This window comes from Tribolium madens, unplaced genomic scaffold (assembly GCF_015345945.1).
Source record: "Tribolium madens isolate multiple individuals breed KSU strain unplaced genomic scaffold, Tmad_KSU_1.1 Scaffold_91;HRSCAF=231;Tcas5.2_LG7, whole genome shotgun sequence".
Classification (NCBI taxonomy): Eukaryota; Metazoa; Arthropoda; class Insecta; order Coleoptera; family Tenebrionidae; genus Tribolium; species Tribolium madens.
Window position 1 is genome coordinate 10,511,254 of NW_025401063.1, and position 16,074 is coordinate 10,527,327.

The window sequence follows — 16,074 nt, forward strand, 5'->3', positions numbered from 1 at the left end:
CGCTAAATTACAAATAACTTTTATACAGGTTGTTTTAATTTATCTATGTTAAGTTTTTCGAAATTTAGATCATTTAGGATAGCAACTTAGAATTTTACTCTAGGCTATACAAACCTTATATTGATGGAAAGCTTGTCAAAAGATCTTTTGATTGCCTGTATAAAAACTTAAGCATAAAAAAAGGACGAAAACCCAGCTAAAGAAAATTTTCGTTTAATATCATAGCATTTTCAAGCCTATCATCATATTTTCATTTGTTATCACTTAAAATTATATGATATTAGACACTTTGTTGTATGGTCCCCCTCTGAATTTCTTGGAAAGTGCTTAGAAATTCATAGCTACAAAAAATATGGTTTTTCTTCTGTAGTTTTCGACATACCATTATTTTACCTATTTTTTATTCTAATTATCATTTTCTCCTTTTCTTCCGTTTCTTCGCAGACTTCTTGATAAATTCCATGTTTCTCCAATGCAAAATTTTCCCCAGTCTTTTTACTTCCTTCATTCTTTCCTCCTTAGAAACTGATGGTGCTCTTTTTTTTTTGAATTGAGGAACACTATAAAGCTGTACATCTTTTTTTCTTCTTTTTCCATTATTTTTTTCCCGATTTTTCGATTTGAGAAGTAAATTTTTTACGGCTAAAACTAGTTTCAAGTCTTTTTGAGCGGTATGTAACTTACTAAAAACTTTCCTTTTGATTTTGCCTAGTATACCTTCACAGGTATTATTATTATCGGTGCGGATAGTACTGGTACCCAAATCGTGGCCTAATAAATCGAGAATGGCACTAAGTTCTTCGTCTCTATAGTTGATATATTCGTTTGAACCATCTTCCAAAGTTGATGATTTGGTTAGAGACTTAGATGAATGAGGAAGAGGAGTAAATTTCGGACTCTCCTCTCCTACCTTGGTTGGTTTATAACTTGGGATCTGGGTGGGATTGTTAGGATACCCATTTGTTCTATAAGTTGGTGGAAGGGAAAATGGTGGTGGTATCGCTGTAGTAGTATTTTCTTGAAACTGATTAGTTCTAGAAGTTATGATATGACCGTAAGGAGCATATACTGTGGGACTATTTTGTTGAAGTTCATTTGTTGTATAAGTTAAGGAAGGAATTGTTTCTTTTGGAACATTGTCTTCAGCTTCGTTTGTTTTATATGTTGGTATGTGGACATATGGAGGGAAAAGTATCTTTGCAAGTGAAGTTAGTTTCACATCTTCTGCAGGAGTAGCAGAAATTTTAGCCACTTCATCTGCGGATGAAGAATATTCGTTGGTTGTAATCTCTTCTATTTTTAAAACACTTGTAGGAACAGGTTTTGTGAAATGCGCTAAGTTTTCTTCTGCATATTCTTCTTTGTTGGTACCACTCGTACTTGAGCTTTCTTTGGGTTCAAGCATTTGTTTTTCTGTTGGAAGTTCTGTTAATGTTGTTTGTGGAATTAAAGTTTCCTCTAACTTTGGAGGTGGACTAGCAGATTTAGATGTCAGTATTATTGTTTCAGTTTCCGTACTAGCGCTAGTTTCTAGTGTTGCTATTGATGAGGAATATTCGGTAGTTGTAATTCCTTCCATTTTCAAAACACTTGTTGGGACAGGTTTTGTAAAATGCGCGAAATCTTCTTCTGCATATTGTTCTTTGAAAGTAGGGCTGTTCGTACTTGAGCTTTCTCTAGATTCAAACGTTTGTTTTTCTACTGAGTTGATTGAACTTGTTTGTGGAATTATAGTTTTTTCTAACTCTGAAAGTGAAGCAGCAGAACTAGTTCTCAGTAATATTGTTTCAATTTCCATACTAGCGCTAGTTTCTAATGTTGTGGTTTTTTCAGATTGCAAAGAAATCGTGGCGACAGTCGTTGTAACTTCAGAAGTAGTTTCTGTAGTTGTACTAATTTCAGTTACAAGAGTTGTTTGCGTTGTTTCTTGAGTGCTACTTAATGTTTCTGAATTTGTAGCAGAAGTTTGTGACGTAGATTCCGCCTCTGTTGTAACTGTAGCTTCCGGTACGGAATTCATACTAATTTCTGAAGATATTTCTTGCGTTAATACTCCGATTTCTGTAGTTGAAGATGATAAAGTTTCTGTTATTTTTGTTTCTGGAACTGTGGATATAATTTCTGAGGAATTTTCTGAAACTTCAGAAACTGTAGATATTGTTCCTAACTCCGAAATAGTTGTTAAATTTTCAGGTACTATAATGGCGCTACTACTTTCTATTTGAACACTACTACTTGTATTCTCATTGCCAGAAGTCAGGTTTTCAAATGATGATTCTAATTCTTGAAACGTTTTATTGAGCAGTTGAAACGATTCTAAAAGATCATTTTCCTCCTCTAGAGGAGATATATTTTCTTCCGTTGTATTAGTCTCGTCAATTTTAGTTGGCAGACATAAAGTTTCTGTAATTTTTGGTGTTTTTAGAGTTGAAGGTAAATGTTCTGTTGAAACTCTTTCCACGTCACGAGATATTTTATTTGTGAAACGAAACAACGTTAAAAGATCGTTACTCTGCTGAGGCGATACAGATTGACTGTGTTTTACTAACGTTGAAGTCGTTTCTTCAATTTTAGTCGGAAAGGGAGAAGTTTTTTGAGGAGGTTCATGAGTCATGTTATACGGAGAAAGTGAAAATGAAGCTTCTTCTTGTGTCGTTGATTCTGTAGTATGACAAGATGAAGAAATTTCTGTTGTTGAAAACGACGAGACCGAAGGAGTTTCCATTGTTGTTGATTCTGTGGTAGTAGAAGTAGGTGATGGAGAAGTTTCTTCCGTTTTGTTCAGACATTCTTGAGTGGTGGTTGAATTTTCACCAATATGTGAGAGTTCACATAATTTAGGACATATTTTTTGAAAATTTGGATCTGTTTTCTTTAACGCTTCAATGTTTTTAAATAGATCCAGTAAATAAGCGCATGATATATTCTACAAATGAGAGATATAGTAATATTTTTTTATAATGAATTATACTTACTCCTGGTTTTACAGTAGCTTCTGAATCGGTTGTGTTTTCTGTGGTACTACTTTGATTTGCATTCATGTCATTATCCGATATTAAAAAATTATCGAAAATTTGTGGCCCTGCGTCTTTTGTTTCCTCTAGATTATTATCTGAATTTATTTTACTTTTAAAGAAATTATGATCTTTAAGTAGGGCGGAATTAACATAATCGTCTACCAAATTTCTTTCTTTGAGCAGCTGCGATGCTTCAGAATTTAACAAGTTGTTTGGATATCCCAGACGACTTATTTCCAAATCATTTCTGGCCAAAGGCGGAAGATCTATTTTGGCAACAACGTCCTTCATCATATTTTCGATTTCAATGGGCGACATATCTATTGCACTTTTCTCACTCGCCGTTGTGGTCAATTTTCTCATGGTTGTTGTTACTGCTCCTTTTAGTTCATCATTTTCACTATCAAAATCAAGAAACAAACCGAAATTTTCTTTAGATGAGGAAGTTTCTAACTGATCATTTTGACTCTCCTTTTTAGCTCGTGGCTCTTCATAATAATCGTCTTCAAACCAGCTTTTAAACCCATTTTTCTCTTGAATTTCTTTTTTAACTTGTTTTTTTGGTTTCGTAAAGACATGACCGGCGATTTGACGTATTTCGTTTTCTTCATCTCCCAACTTTAGAAAGAAATTAACTTTATTTAGCAACACATCAGCGTCATGCATATAGTTATTGGTTGAAATGTCTGACTTTGAAGACCTTTTAGCAAGACGTCCATTATATCTTTTGGCACCAGAAGTTGTATCGAAAAACAGAACAGGTGTGTGTGTGAAACGTCTTTGAGAGGGTTCGAATTGTAATTTATTATCGGCGTTTTTCTTGTATAAAGTGGTAAAATAAGGAACAAAGTTTTTGGTCCGCTTGCCCCGTTTTAAATAATCGGAAAACACATTTAATTTGATTGCGGGAATATCCACGAGTTTGTCGCCATTTGACAAAAAAGCGATGTAATCATACTTTTGTGGTATTGCATAATACTGAGTTCTGTCGGGATATAAACTAATTGCTCTTCTATCGTCGATTTTATCAGGTGTAAACTTGTAAAAATGCATTTTTAAATCACTTGAATGTTGATGTTGATCTATAAAATGACAAAAATAAAACGATACAGCAGCAAATTTTCTGTATTTACTTGTGTTTGAATTGTCGATAAGTGATTCTTTTTCGCAGCAGTTTTTCGAATTCTGCACATCCGGATCGTATTTTATTGATGGCGGACCTCGGAGTTCGTCATAAAGCATTTGGCCTTCTTTTGTAATATTCTCTATTTTTTGCATATATTCAACGAAATCTTTATCGACATATTGTTCATGGTTTTCTTCGTCACATTTTTCTTTGGGTGGTGTATCGTAGGTTTCGACCCTGTTTCGCCCACCTTTGGCTAAATGATGGATGAATATTTTTCCGATATTTGCCAACTCCTTTTCGCTTATATTTAAATCGTCTTTTTTCCCATTGTGTCCATTTTTTTTCGAGCAACGTGGACATTTCTGCTTCAAAAAATCAATGCTCTCTCTGGGTTTTAAGTTATTTTCAGAAATTTCATCTAAGAATTTATCATCAAATGGCCGCATCGCTTCGTCGTTGATTGCGTTGTATTCCCCACAAATTAGCATAAAAGTGACAATGCTTGTAAAATAAATTCTAGATATGTAGAAATGGGGAGAAAATACTTACTAAATTAAACCATGGCGGAGCATTTGAAAATATGTCTTACACAAAAATTACACATTATAGGTAAGGAAAAGGCCAATAAAAATGCGATAAAAAAATGTCAAATGGACAGTTTGAAATGTGAAAGGATGGGTAATGTCTACTTGATTGAAACAGTTAAATGCTCTTCTCTATTTATTTTCCAATAATTTAATTTAATCGTGTACACAACTTAACTTGTTTAAAAAATTATCTTTAAAACCGATAATTTTGCACCATAAAATATGTATTTTTTGTTCAGGCAACACTGCTCCAGGCTTATAAGTATTTCTAAATGTGTTAAAGTCACAAAAATTAATCTAATTATATTCATGTAAAATTCGTCAATAAAATATCATAAGCCTTAGCATTTCACTTAAAAATTGTAAACAAATAAAAAGGTTAAAACATACAAAATATACATAAAATTTCAACCACAATACACACAATACTACATAAAATATAAAGGATTAGATACATCTACATGATACAAAAATTACATCTATTGAGATAAAAACCTTTTTTAAAAAATTCACCTAATTGAAAATCACTTAACTAGAGTATTTATGAGCGTCTCCATTAAGACGTCATGAATATCACTAAGTGCAAAAACTAAAATAGTCTAAAATTATTTGCCAAAACCTAATAAAAACAAATGCCTTTTTAACTGTAATCATTCTCGAACCTATCATCATGTTCCCACCCTTTATTTTTAAAATCAGGGGGAGTTTTCTTAGGTGCACGCCCAGACGAGCTTTTTTTATTATTCCAAGAACCGTTTTCATCCTTGTTTTTATTTATAAACCTAGCACCTACGCCTAGAATAGGCCGACCAGGTTTCTCTTTCTTCTGTTGAGTACCGTTGTACTCAGTGTTGCCATACTGTTGGACGTCGTTTGGGGGCTCAGTGGGGGAGGTTGAAATTTGCAATACATTTACGTTGCTCTGGTAACTGTCAAGGACTTTGCTTGAGTGCAGGGTTTGGATGCTGAGAGGGTCGTGCGGCCTCTAAAAAATAACATTTAAAATGTCCCACAGGATTGAAATGGAGTAGGTGCATGGCTTTTAAGTTTAGAAATAAAATTTAAAGTGATATACCCACCTGGAAGTTGACCATGGGTACAATTCCAAGTTGGTCTTCATAAAATTTAAAAATTTCATTTGGTAGAACTCCAAATCTGACATTGCATAGGTCTAAAGCTAATAAAAGCCATAATCTGGCCTCTTTTACAAGTTGAGGCTCTGCTAGTAATGTTCTAATTTTAACTGTTAATTTTGTAAAGTCGTCAGGTACTCTACTTCTTAGAGTAGAACCATTTAAATGTAACTGCAAAAATTACCGATTACTTATATCACTTCAAGAAAGTCACATTTTACCTACTTGTTTTGTGAATAAAATGAGATCGGGTAAAGTTTTGCCGTCTAGTAATAACTCTAGACATGTAAAAAATGGCGTTGATAAAAATTTGTAAGGTTCCCCATCTGATAGTCTAGCTTTACTGAAAAATTCTCCTATAATGAGCATACAATTCCTGAACACTGAAGGATTGGTTGTTTGTAATTGATTACTGTCTAGAAATGTAAAAAAGTAGTAAAAACATAAAAAAACAACCAAAAACTCACTCTTAAAGTCCCTTTGCAATCGTTTCAAAAACTCATATCTTATATTACAATCATGCGTTTGAAAGTCAGTACACCTCAATGAGACTAGAGTTACTAGTTTCGATGCCAATTCAGAATCATGAAGCGCTGCGTTATACAACTGGTCAAAACTCGCCCTAAAAACACCCAAATAGCCCCAAAGCTGTTATAAACCGGTAACTACTTACTCAACTTCTTCCTGACTGTGGCACTCGTCCTGCCAAAAGTTCTGAATATGCTTAACTTTTTTATTCAAAAGAATTCCATCATCGTTCACGTTTAGTTCCTTGACTCTGTCCACCAGTGCTCTGTACTCGGGACTCACCTCCACCGGCGATGGGGCAAGTGGCTGGGGCAGCCCCATGGGTTTCGGGGGCTCCACATTCGAGCCTAAATTCAACCAACCCCTGCCTCGACCGGCCCCACACGACATTTCGCTGAATAAAATTAAAAAATAAACAAACACATGACGAAAGACGGGTCAAACAAACCTGACCGCACGACTTGGCAACGTTGCAACCGGGTTGCAAGTGCAACATTGGTTGCATGAAGATGTCAAGCGGTGCACGAAATTTGGAAAATTCTAAGCTAGATTATGATTGATGTCTATCATTCGCGAATAAATTGGAAATATTAGACCAGTTTTGTCCATAATATATTTTTTTTAATTTTTTGAGTGACATTTTTGGCGCATGCGTTGTTGCCACATTGGACAATTTCATGGCAGTATTAAGGCTGGCCTCCATGTTCATGGTTTGCGTGTGCCGTGTTTGGTGTGTTTGCCTTTATAATTAACACAAATCAAAGACCAGTTTATCAGCTTTAATTAGAGTAGTGTGTGTTTGAGGGCCAGTTTTTTTTGTTTAGTTCGTCGAATTCAAGTAATGTGTAGTAAAATTAGAACCTGTCTGTGAGGTTATTGGCGTCAGGAGTAGGTATAATCTTTTTGCTTAATTTTTAGCTGCAATTACGCCTCTGGGTATGTGTTTCACTATTTGGCGATCATTTGCACTTCTGGTGCTTTATTCCAAGTGGATTTTATGATTGTCATTGATTTTATCGCCGGTTTTGATTGATTGTCAGATATTTAATCCTTCGGCTCTTTTATGGTAGTATAAATTAACACATAATCATAAAAAATGTTTTTTTTTCTGTATCTAAATAAGAGTTATAATCAAACTTCTTTTTATATTAATTATTAATTTACATAGTAGAAAAAAACGATGTCATTATTGTATATTGGTGACAGCTTTCGTGTCACTTGACTTGACTTGACTTGACTTTGTTGGTCGAGACCAGTTACAACAAGTTTTTCATGATTAATCATATTTTACAAATGCGTCAAAATCACTCTTAAAAGTCGACATGATTTCGTTCAGGCCTATATTTAGCCAGACTGTAAATATTAATGTGTTGAAATCATCGGTACGTTCTGTCTTTCATTAGTATTCCTTACGTTTTGAAATGCAAATTAATCTAATTAGTATTTAATCGAGGTACCAATAAAGAGAGTATTAGTAATGTTAATGGGTTTGACTTTAATAGAAATGGGTCATGTGTGGGCGCCTGGAAGTGATTCATTGGGACAAGAATATATGTATTTTCCTTATTTTTTTTTATGATTTTGTTGTCTTACATAGTTTTACAAAATTTCTTGGAACTGCATTGTGTTGGTTTTTTTTAACTACAATCGACGTTAGAATACTATTTAGTAACTATTTACTAAGTATTATAGATTTTAATTAGATTATTTGTAAAACGAAACCACATTTATGTAGGAATAAAAAACATTACCACAAAAGTTAAAAAATGTGGTACGGGTCTTGTGATTTTTGTTTTTTTAGATTATGCATCACTGACAAATTTTTGAATTCAAATATACATTCGAATTAAAAAAAAAGTGGTCGTCAATGTCATTTCATAAAGTAATCAATAATAAATAAATGATTTACATTTTCACAACAAAATTGATTTGATGACAAATTACCAAACTTCATGATGGCAAATAATGTATTTTTGTAAATTTAAGTACGCTCATTTACACATGAATAGTTAATAATTTTATGCCAAAATGAGACATTGCCTACCACTTTTTTTGAAATTGACTGTACCTTTTTAATAGGCGTTAAATAAAGCTGACAAGTGTCTGAGATATCTTTGCAGAACCTTCAATTAACTATTTTATTTGACATTCTGCAGTAATTTATTTTTAGTGTATTTTTTATTACAGAGGCTAGCAATTATTTTTACTGTTATAGGTACTGTTGGGGACAAAATACCTGGGTCATCATTTTTATGTAATTTAAAAAAATAATGTAAACCAGGCATTAACGTCTAGTCAACATTGATGACAGTTTTAAATTATTGAGTTTTTTCTTAGCAATAAAGTGCCATTTCTACGTTTAGGAATTAAGAATCGTCTCCTTTACTTCTGAGGGATTGTTCATGGGCCAAATTGCAGACATATGTATTGGGTACAGCAAAAAAAAGGTTAACCATCCTAATGCATGCTTTACAATTTTGATACTCAAGTGACTTTACGACCAAAGTAATTTGTCCCTAACTGTACATACCTATATCATATACCAGGTGAATAAAAAGTATGGAACCAAGCGTTTTTTTCGTAAACTAAGCACTTTACTTTAGTGTAGCGTAAAGTCCAATTAAAATGTGACCATTTATCAAGAATAACATTTTTCGAAATTTCTTTTAGTTTTCGAGTTCTGAAAAAAAAAAAATTTGTAAATGGCAACCCACCATGGTAATTTTTTTAATTAAAGATTATGATCTAAAAGTGACCTCTAATGAAATAAAATTGTTTTTTAGCCAGTACTTTTTTTTAAATTAATTGTTAAAGTTGCTTTCCGAGCTCATCACGAAGATTTACCGAACTTAACCGAAGTGGTTGTTTCATGCTTTTCATCATGGGAGAGCGCTGACTTCTATGCAGGTGCTTTGGGGTGGTTTCGAATGGACTGAAAATAGAAGAAAATGATTTGTTTTTTACATTTTTTCATCCATCCAGAACCACCCCAAAGCACCTGCACCAAAAACCGGGCTCTCCAACGACCAAAATTATGAAACGACTCCCTCGTTCAAGTTCTGAAAATCTTCGTGATGGGCTCGGAACGCAACTTTAACAATTTATTTAAAAAAAAGTACTGACTAGAAAACAATTATGTTTAATTAGAGGTCATTTTTAGATCATAACCTTTAATTAAAAAAATTACCATACTGGGTTGCCATTTAAAAAAAAAAAATTTTTCAGAACTCGAAAACTAAAAGAAATTTCGAAAAATGTTATTCTTGATAAATGGTCACATTTTAATTGGACTTTACGTTACACTAATAATTTTTTTTGTAAAGTGCTTAGTTTACGAAAAAAACGCTTGGTTCCATACTTTTTATTCACCTGGTATGTTTCTTTTTTATTAATAACATTTTACATATGGTCATGCCCTATAGGGCTGGTCGACGAAGACATATTATGTACTTATAACATAAATAGCTATTATTTATCTGATTTTATTTACTAAATAGTTGTACAAGTAATTGTTTTTATTACCAACGCAACAAATAAAATCCAATTTATTCTTTAAATATTTTCACTTTCATTCATTCACATTCTAGTGAAACCATCTCCTACAACCGATCCTCCATATAAATCACAAATCAACTTTCTCTTTTCTCAACACAAGTTTTTCATAATTTCATAAAAGTCTCTCTTTTTTTCAGATCACGATGGCATCTCACGTCTTAAGCGTCTGTGTCTTTTGTCTCATCTGTGCCACCCATTCCCCTTGTGGTTCTCACGCAGCTGTGGCTCACGAAAACCCTCAAATAAACCTACAACACGACCCAATACTCCTCAAACGTGAAAAATTCAAAGAGAAAGAACCCTGGGACAACAGTGTTTTAACCATAAGTGACGATAAACATATTATTAATAAAAGACACAGTGATGACAATGATATTAAAAATAAAGACTTTTATTTAAAAAAACTTTTCGATAAATACGGTGACGGTAAAACAATAACGTTAGAAGGTTTCCGATATATGTTAGAACACGTTTTTGAAATACAGACAATTGCGCATCATGAGGCTTCCAAGGGTGACACCAATGACACGGTAAGGAAGCGAAACAAAAACCAAACCGCCAGTCTTTTATTTATTATTATTTTGTTTTTAGTGTGTCGTCAATAACGCATTAATCGCTTTAAAAAATTTATCAAATTCGACTGAAACGTTCAATTCGTCGACAATAGAAGCAGCATGCCCAGCCCTCCTTTACTCGATTATTTCCGGAAGTTGTGAGCCGCAAACGGAACAAAACACGGTCCAACCAATGACAATTACCGTAACCACGTGGCTGTACTCAATGTGTGCTGTTTTTGTGATCAGCACTTGTGGGGTTCTTTCCCTTTTGATAATCCCCGTCATGCAGAAAAAATTCTACAAACCACTTTTACAATTTCTGGTGGCTTTAGCCGTCGGTACTCTCGCTGGAGATGCTCTTTTACACCTTTTACCTCATGCTATGAGCGGCCACCACCATGATCACGGCGAAAGCCACGAAAATATGTGGAAAGGCTTCGTTGCGATGCTCGGCTTGATACTGTTTTTCGTGATGGAGAGGTTTATTCCTTTGGTTCATAGATGGCGTAAGGGCAAGCCTAGCAAAGTATATATGATGTTTATTTGTGGAGGTTGGAGAAATAATACAATGTTTTAGGGTCATTCTCATGTCAAAGTTTTGAACAGTAAGTTAGATATAAATAAAACGGGTGATACCCAATGTATGGATAAGTACAATGCGTATCCTAGGTGCTACAAGGATATTGTTGATGATCCAAGTGAGTGTTGCGTGTTTAGTCTGCGGTCCGCGTCTTATGATTTGAGTTTCAGATACCACATTTTTGGAAGCTGGGGAATCCTCGAATGTTCTCGAAGAGTTACTTAACAGTCGCAAAAAGAAGGCTGCGAAACAGGTAAAGTGTGATATAAACGTAAATGTTTGTGTTTTGTACTGGAATGTTGATTTGTTGGTACATTGTGTGATAAGAGTGAAAACGATTAATAGTAATAATTGAATAAATGATTAATTCCTTGTTTACAAAGCGAGAGATGTAGTTGTTTTCCAATTATTTTAAGGCATTGTTTTTCCTACTAACTTTGTAAACAAAATTTACACTAGACATTTAAAGGATTTATTTATTTATTATTCATACACGCACAATATTTAGCAAGCGTCTAAGAGCGATTCGGCCGAAACTGCTATAACCAAAGACTGTGAGAACGGTGAAACCAACCAGAATCTTACCGAATGTCCCAGCGATCTGAACACTTCCAACAACTGCACCGAAGTCAACAAAATGCTTCCACACATTGAAATGGCACCTCAGGAGGAACCCGAAGCCGATTATACGGTTATTATAACCGAACATGGGGCTGTTCACCATGGCCACTCTCACCTCCACGGCCACGTCCATGCCGCGCCTCAGAACTTCTCGTCGGTTGCATGGATGGTGATCATGGGTGATGGTCTTCACAATTTCACTGATGGTATGGCGATAGGAGCTGCCTTTTCTGGGAGTGCTGCCGGCGGCTTTTCCACCGCCGTGGCTGTCTTTTGTCACGAGTTGCCTCATGAAGTAGGCGACTTTGCCATGCTGCTCAAAGCCGGGATGAGTATCAAGCAGGCGCTGTTTTATAATATCATTTCAAGCATCTTGTGCGTATTGGGGAATTTACTGGGAGTTTACTTAGGTTAGTGTGGTAGTACTGGATGTTTTTTTCTAAAGGGGTATCAATTCACTGCAACGTTTGGTACCTCTTGACAAAAACCGTCTTTTTTTGTTATTTATTTCAATGTTTATGATTTTAGGGAATACCGAAGTTGCCAGTTCGTGGGTGTTTGCAGTGGCAGCAGGAACGTTTATTTATATTGCGCTTGTGGATATGATTCCAGAGTTGAGTTCAGCTCATGAAGATGAAGGGAATTTGATTCAGTGCATATTGCATTTGAGTGGGCTGTTATTGGGGTTTGGGATAATGACGTTGATTGCGTTGTTTGAACATGATCTTAAGAATATGTTTAGGGATTAATGATTTTTGTAATTTATTTTATTGGCTGTTTTTTATTTTATCTGGTTTTTGATATTGCGCGTTTCTTACAGAGACTTTTTTATAATGAATACATCGACATCATCTTTTTTCTTCTTTCTGCTGCTATTTAGGTATTAGTATTGATTAAAGACTTACCTATTATGTGAACTCACATGTAATGAATCAACCAGTATTGGTACGCAAAATAAATAAAATTTATTTAAATATGAAAGGAATTTTTATTATTTCTTCTAACAAAAATATTATCAGCAAAAGAAAACAGTTCTTATTTACTAAACCTGGAGTTTACACAGTTTCTTACCTTAAAGATCTAATAATTATACCTATAAATTAGTTACATCATATTTTTTTCAATTTTTTTAATGACCGCTTTACAAGTTGCCGCGGGTAAACCTAGTAAATAAACAAATTTATTCCAAGTATTAAACACAAAATATTTTTCTATACCTACGACTTTAGATAACTTTCGTGGAGGCATTTTGGGGTTTTCCTCAACGAGAGCTTTAATCAGTTCCACTTTCTCTGAAGTCAGAAAAATTTCCAAATTTGGCAGTTCGGGTTCTCTTACACTACCAGTTGTTCGAAGACGTTCAAGCAACTGGGGCACGTATTCTCTTAGCATCTCATCGGAAAACGTGGCCGTAGGAAACTCATTTCTAAATTCGTGAATGCACTTTTCTATAGAATACAGCCATTCACCATTTTCTTGCCTTTGGGCATTGCTACAGTATGACTGAAAAAGGAAGATATTTTGCTGCGTTGTAGGAATTATTGTTTGATCCATTGTGTCGTATTTTTGAAAATCAAAACAATTTTCGAATTTTATTTGACAGATGACAACCAACTAACAACATCACAAACAGAAATTCTCTATTCCAACTGTCACATTGTAGACACGTCAAATTTCGGAATAAAATCCAAAATAAATTATAGCTGATCAATATTACAGATCACATTTAGCATTTTAATGAAACAAAATACATTTTGTTACGTTAATTAATTATTACAAGCACAAAAAAATGGAAGGAGCATTGTTGGTATGTGCGAATTTTATTTTTGGTACCCCACAAGATTAATAATTATTTCCACAGGAGCCAACGTTGTATATGGTTAAAGGAATTGCAATTCTTGACAATGATGGCAACCGCATTTTGGCGAAATATTATGACAAAAATGTTTTTTCCACCGCAAAGGAACAGAGAGCCTTTGAGAAAAATCTCTTCAACAAGACACACAGAGCTAATGCTGAAATAATCATGTTAGATGGTTTAACTTGTGTTTATCGCAGCAACGTTGATTTATTTTTTTATGTTATGGGAAGCTCACATGAAAATGAAGTAAGTTTCAGCTCTATCATTTTATGTTTTATTTATACATGGTTTTAGTTAATTCTCATGAGCGTTTTGAACTGTCTCTACGACTCTGTGAGTCAAATTTTGCGCAAAAACGTCGAAAAAAGGGCTGTTTTGGACTCTCTTGATATAGTCATGTTGGCAATGGATGAAATTTGTGATGGAGGGTAAGTTGCTCTATCTTTTCAATAGCAGGAAGGTAATACATTTTTATATTTCAGTATTATTATTGACGCTGATTCAAATTCAGTAGTGTCGCGAGTGGCCCTCAGAAACGACGATATTCCATTAGGAGAGCAAACTGTAGCTCAGGTAACTAACGCAGTGCATTCAATTTTTTGGTGAAGCTTTTGTTATATTTTGTTTAATGTATGAGAGAAAAGTTATTACATTTATTTAATAACAGAATACATTTATTTGTAGGTAATACAGTCAGCTAAAGAACAACTCAAGTGGTCTTTGCTTAAGTAATTAATAATTGTGTAAGATTGTATTGTAATTCATAAATTTGTATTAATAGCTTGCAATGTTTTTTACTCTTTCCTTAATTATCATTTCGTGGACACTATCAAACACTTTTTTAACATTTTGAGTGTCTGTAGCGATAGTATGGTGAATGTAAATGTCTCTGGGAGGCAATTTCTCTTCAGACACTGTTTTTGTAATTGGATTATAATTTTTTACTGTTACTTCTGTTTTCGACATTTGTGTTATTTTCTCTCCTAAGAAAGCTTTTCCATTATCGACATCAGAGGTGAAAGTTTTATTAAAACTATTGTACTCGGGAAAGTACTTTTCCAATCTTCTTCCTTGCTCGAGTTTTCTCTGAAAGAGGTCTTGTTTGTTGAGAAATACAATCATTCCAGCTTTTCGCAAAAACCGGCTTCCACACATATCTTTGAAAACCGACAAAGCTTCCTCAAGCCGATTCTTCGATTCATCTTCTCTTAGAGTTTGATCAAAATCACTTGCCGCAATTATGAATAAAATAGCGTCAATTCCGTCGAATACTTGTATCCATTTTCGGCGTTCTCCTCGTTGGCCTCCTACATCGTACATCAAAAAGTTGGCACTACCGCCACCGTACATTTTGGGTACTGGGACACTGAATTCAATTTCTGAAATAGAAGTGGTGCGAATTCGGCAAAACAGAATATCTTGAGTTGATGGGATGTAGTCGGGTTTTCTAATTTCGTCAATACGATCTAAGAAACTGTTTATATTTATAAGAAAATTGTTTTTTTTAACAAGTTAAACACTTACTGTTGGGCACTATCTATTAACTGATATTCATTTGAGCGCTCGAACGTTTTTTGCACACCTTGATCGCCCCAAAGACTCTTCACATAATCGAAATATTCCTATTAACAGAAATACAGTGTTTTTGTACAATAATTATTAACTTAATTTTGTACCTCAGTGTATTCCTCAGGTTCTTTTGGCCCCAAATTTAAAATAAATTTCGCACATTCTTCATTTTCATTCTTCTCAAGTTTTACAGTAGGATCAATTTTATCCATGTTGTTAACAATATCGTAGATGGATTCGTGAATATTTTGCTTAATATATGGAATTTTCTGTTTCTTTTCTCTACATTTCAATTTTTTAAATTTCATGTGAATCAAAATAAAATACCTACTTACTCAGTTGAAAATCCATTAATGTGCAAAATTTTCATTTGTTTAATGATTGTAGTTTTCCCAGATTCACCTGTACCCAAAAGTAGCAGTTTGGTTGATTTTTTGAAACGTCTATCGTGTTCATATTCTGCATCGTCTTCTTTAATTCTGTTACGCCCACAACCAAACATTTTTATATTTTAACCAGGATTTCGCATACCTGAGTTGATACGTGATTGCAAAGTTGACTTATCTGATCAATTTCCTTCACATTACTTAATCTTATCTGCTTTTTTTTTTAAGAAACACTTCCAGCGTACATAAAATAGGTACATCAGATTAAATAAATTAATAAAATCACAGTTTACATAAGTAGGCATTTTTTGTAGTGGCAGTAACATTGAATAAGAGCTGGAATTATTAAAAACATCTGTATTTCAAAAAGACAAAAAATTTGTATTTGTAAAATAGGATAATCTTTAAACCATCATAGAGATAATGCTGATAATAAACTAAGCACAAGTGCATGTTCTTTGTTTTTGTCGGTTAAAGTTTCAGATCAAATGTTGTGTTTGATATTGTATTATTTTATGTAAATGAATCGAAAATTTTTGAACATTTTTTAA

At 34.0% G+C, this 16,074-nt stretch overlaps 6 protein-coding genes across 10 annotated transcripts; 2 read left to right on the top strand and 4 right to left on the bottom strand.

Moving 5' to 3' along the window:
• Nucleotides 1-200: 200 nt before the first annotated feature.
• On the bottom strand, nt 201-4,835 carry LOC123012150 (flocculation protein FLO11-like). 2 transcript variants are annotated; one of them, XM_044409970.1, is made up of 6 exons: nt 4,696-4,835; nt 4,151-4,647; nt 2,976-4,099; nt 685-2,926; nt 394-642; nt 201-341 (listed from the first exon to the last, which is right to left on the bottom strand). In XM_044409970.1, exons 1-5 carry the CDS (start codon nt 4,716-4,718, stop codon nt 413-415), a joined length of 4,116 nt encoding a protein of 1,371 aa, XP_044265905.1. In that variant the 5' UTR covers nt 4,719-4,835; the 3' UTR covers nt 201-341; nt 394-412. The 2 variants fall into 2 exon arrangements, with proteins under 2 accessions (XP_044265905.1, XP_044265904.1); XM_044409969.1 differs by having other exon boundaries at nt 394-2,926; nt 4,696-4,823.
• Nucleotides 4,836-4,853: 18 nt separating this feature from the next.
• Nucleotides 4,854-6,993, bottom strand: LOC123012152 (CBP80/20-dependent translation initiation factor). The gene is made up of 6 exons (XM_044409973.1): nt 6,843-6,993; nt 6,540-6,788; nt 6,334-6,488; nt 6,092-6,282; nt 5,813-6,037; nt 4,854-5,718 (listed from the first exon to the last, which is right to left on the bottom strand). Exons 2-6 carry the CDS (start codon nt 6,782-6,784, stop codon nt 5,374-5,376), a joined length of 1,161 nt encoding a protein of 386 aa, XP_044265908.1. The 5' UTR covers nt 6,785-6,788; nt 6,843-6,993; the 3' UTR covers nt 4,854-5,373.
• Nucleotides 6,994-7,060: 67 nt separating this feature from the next.
• LOC123012151 (zinc transporter foi) lies at nt 7,061-12,688 on the top strand. Of its 2 annotated transcripts, none has more exons than XM_044409972.1 (7): nt 7,061-7,282; nt 10,087-10,479; nt 10,541-11,032; nt 11,084-11,204; nt 11,257-11,339; nt 11,595-12,117; nt 12,236-12,688. In XM_044409972.1, the coding sequence occupies exons 2-7, from the start codon at nt 10,093-10,095 to the stop codon at nt 12,454-12,456; spliced, it is 1,827 nt and encodes a 608-aa protein (XP_044265907.1). In that variant the 5' UTR covers nt 7,061-7,282; nt 10,087-10,092; the 3' UTR covers nt 12,457-12,688. The 2 variants fall into 2 exon arrangements, with proteins under 2 accessions (XP_044265907.1, XP_044265906.1); XM_044409971.1 differs by having other exon boundaries at nt 7,062-7,286.
• On the bottom strand, nt 12,678-13,350 carry LOC123012155. 2 transcript variants are annotated; one of them, XM_044409978.1, is made up of 2 exons: nt 12,925-13,349; nt 12,678-12,870 (listed from the first exon to the last, which is right to left on the bottom strand). In XM_044409978.1, the coding sequence occupies exons 1-2, from the start codon at nt 13,259-13,261 to the stop codon at nt 12,812-12,814; spliced, it is 396 nt and encodes a 131-aa protein (XP_044265913.1). In that variant the 5' UTR covers nt 13,262-13,349; the 3' UTR covers nt 12,678-12,811. The 2 variants fall into 2 exon arrangements, with proteins under 2 accessions (XP_044265913.1, XP_044265914.1); XM_044409979.1 differs by having other exon boundaries at nt 12,755-12,870; nt 12,929-13,350.
• LOC123012154 (coatomer subunit zeta-1) lies at nt 13,332-14,352 on the top strand. The gene is made up of 5 exons (XM_044409977.1): nt 13,332-13,514; nt 13,569-13,814; nt 13,863-13,996; nt 14,051-14,141; nt 14,253-14,352. The coding sequence occupies exons 1-5, from the start codon at nt 13,497-13,499 to the stop codon at nt 14,298-14,300; spliced, it is 537 nt and encodes a 178-aa protein (XP_044265912.1). The 5' UTR covers nt 13,332-13,496; the 3' UTR covers nt 14,301-14,352.
• Nucleotides 14,225-15,812, bottom strand: LOC123012153 (guanine nucleotide-binding protein G(f) subunit alpha). Of its 2 annotated transcripts, XM_044409976.1 has the most exons (5): nt 15,669-15,753; nt 15,473-15,616; nt 15,245-15,419; nt 15,093-15,190; nt 14,225-15,042 (listed from the first exon to the last, which is right to left on the bottom strand). In XM_044409976.1, the coding sequence occupies exons 2-5, from the start codon at nt 15,505-15,507 to the stop codon at nt 14,343-14,345; spliced, it is 1,008 nt and encodes a 335-aa protein (XP_044265911.1). In that variant the 5' UTR covers nt 15,508-15,616; nt 15,669-15,753; the 3' UTR covers nt 14,225-14,342. The 2 variants fall into 2 exon arrangements, with proteins under 2 accessions (XP_044265911.1, XP_044265910.1); XM_044409975.1 differs by having other exon boundaries at nt 15,473-15,812.
• Nucleotides 15,813-16,074: the final 262 nt, after the last annotated feature.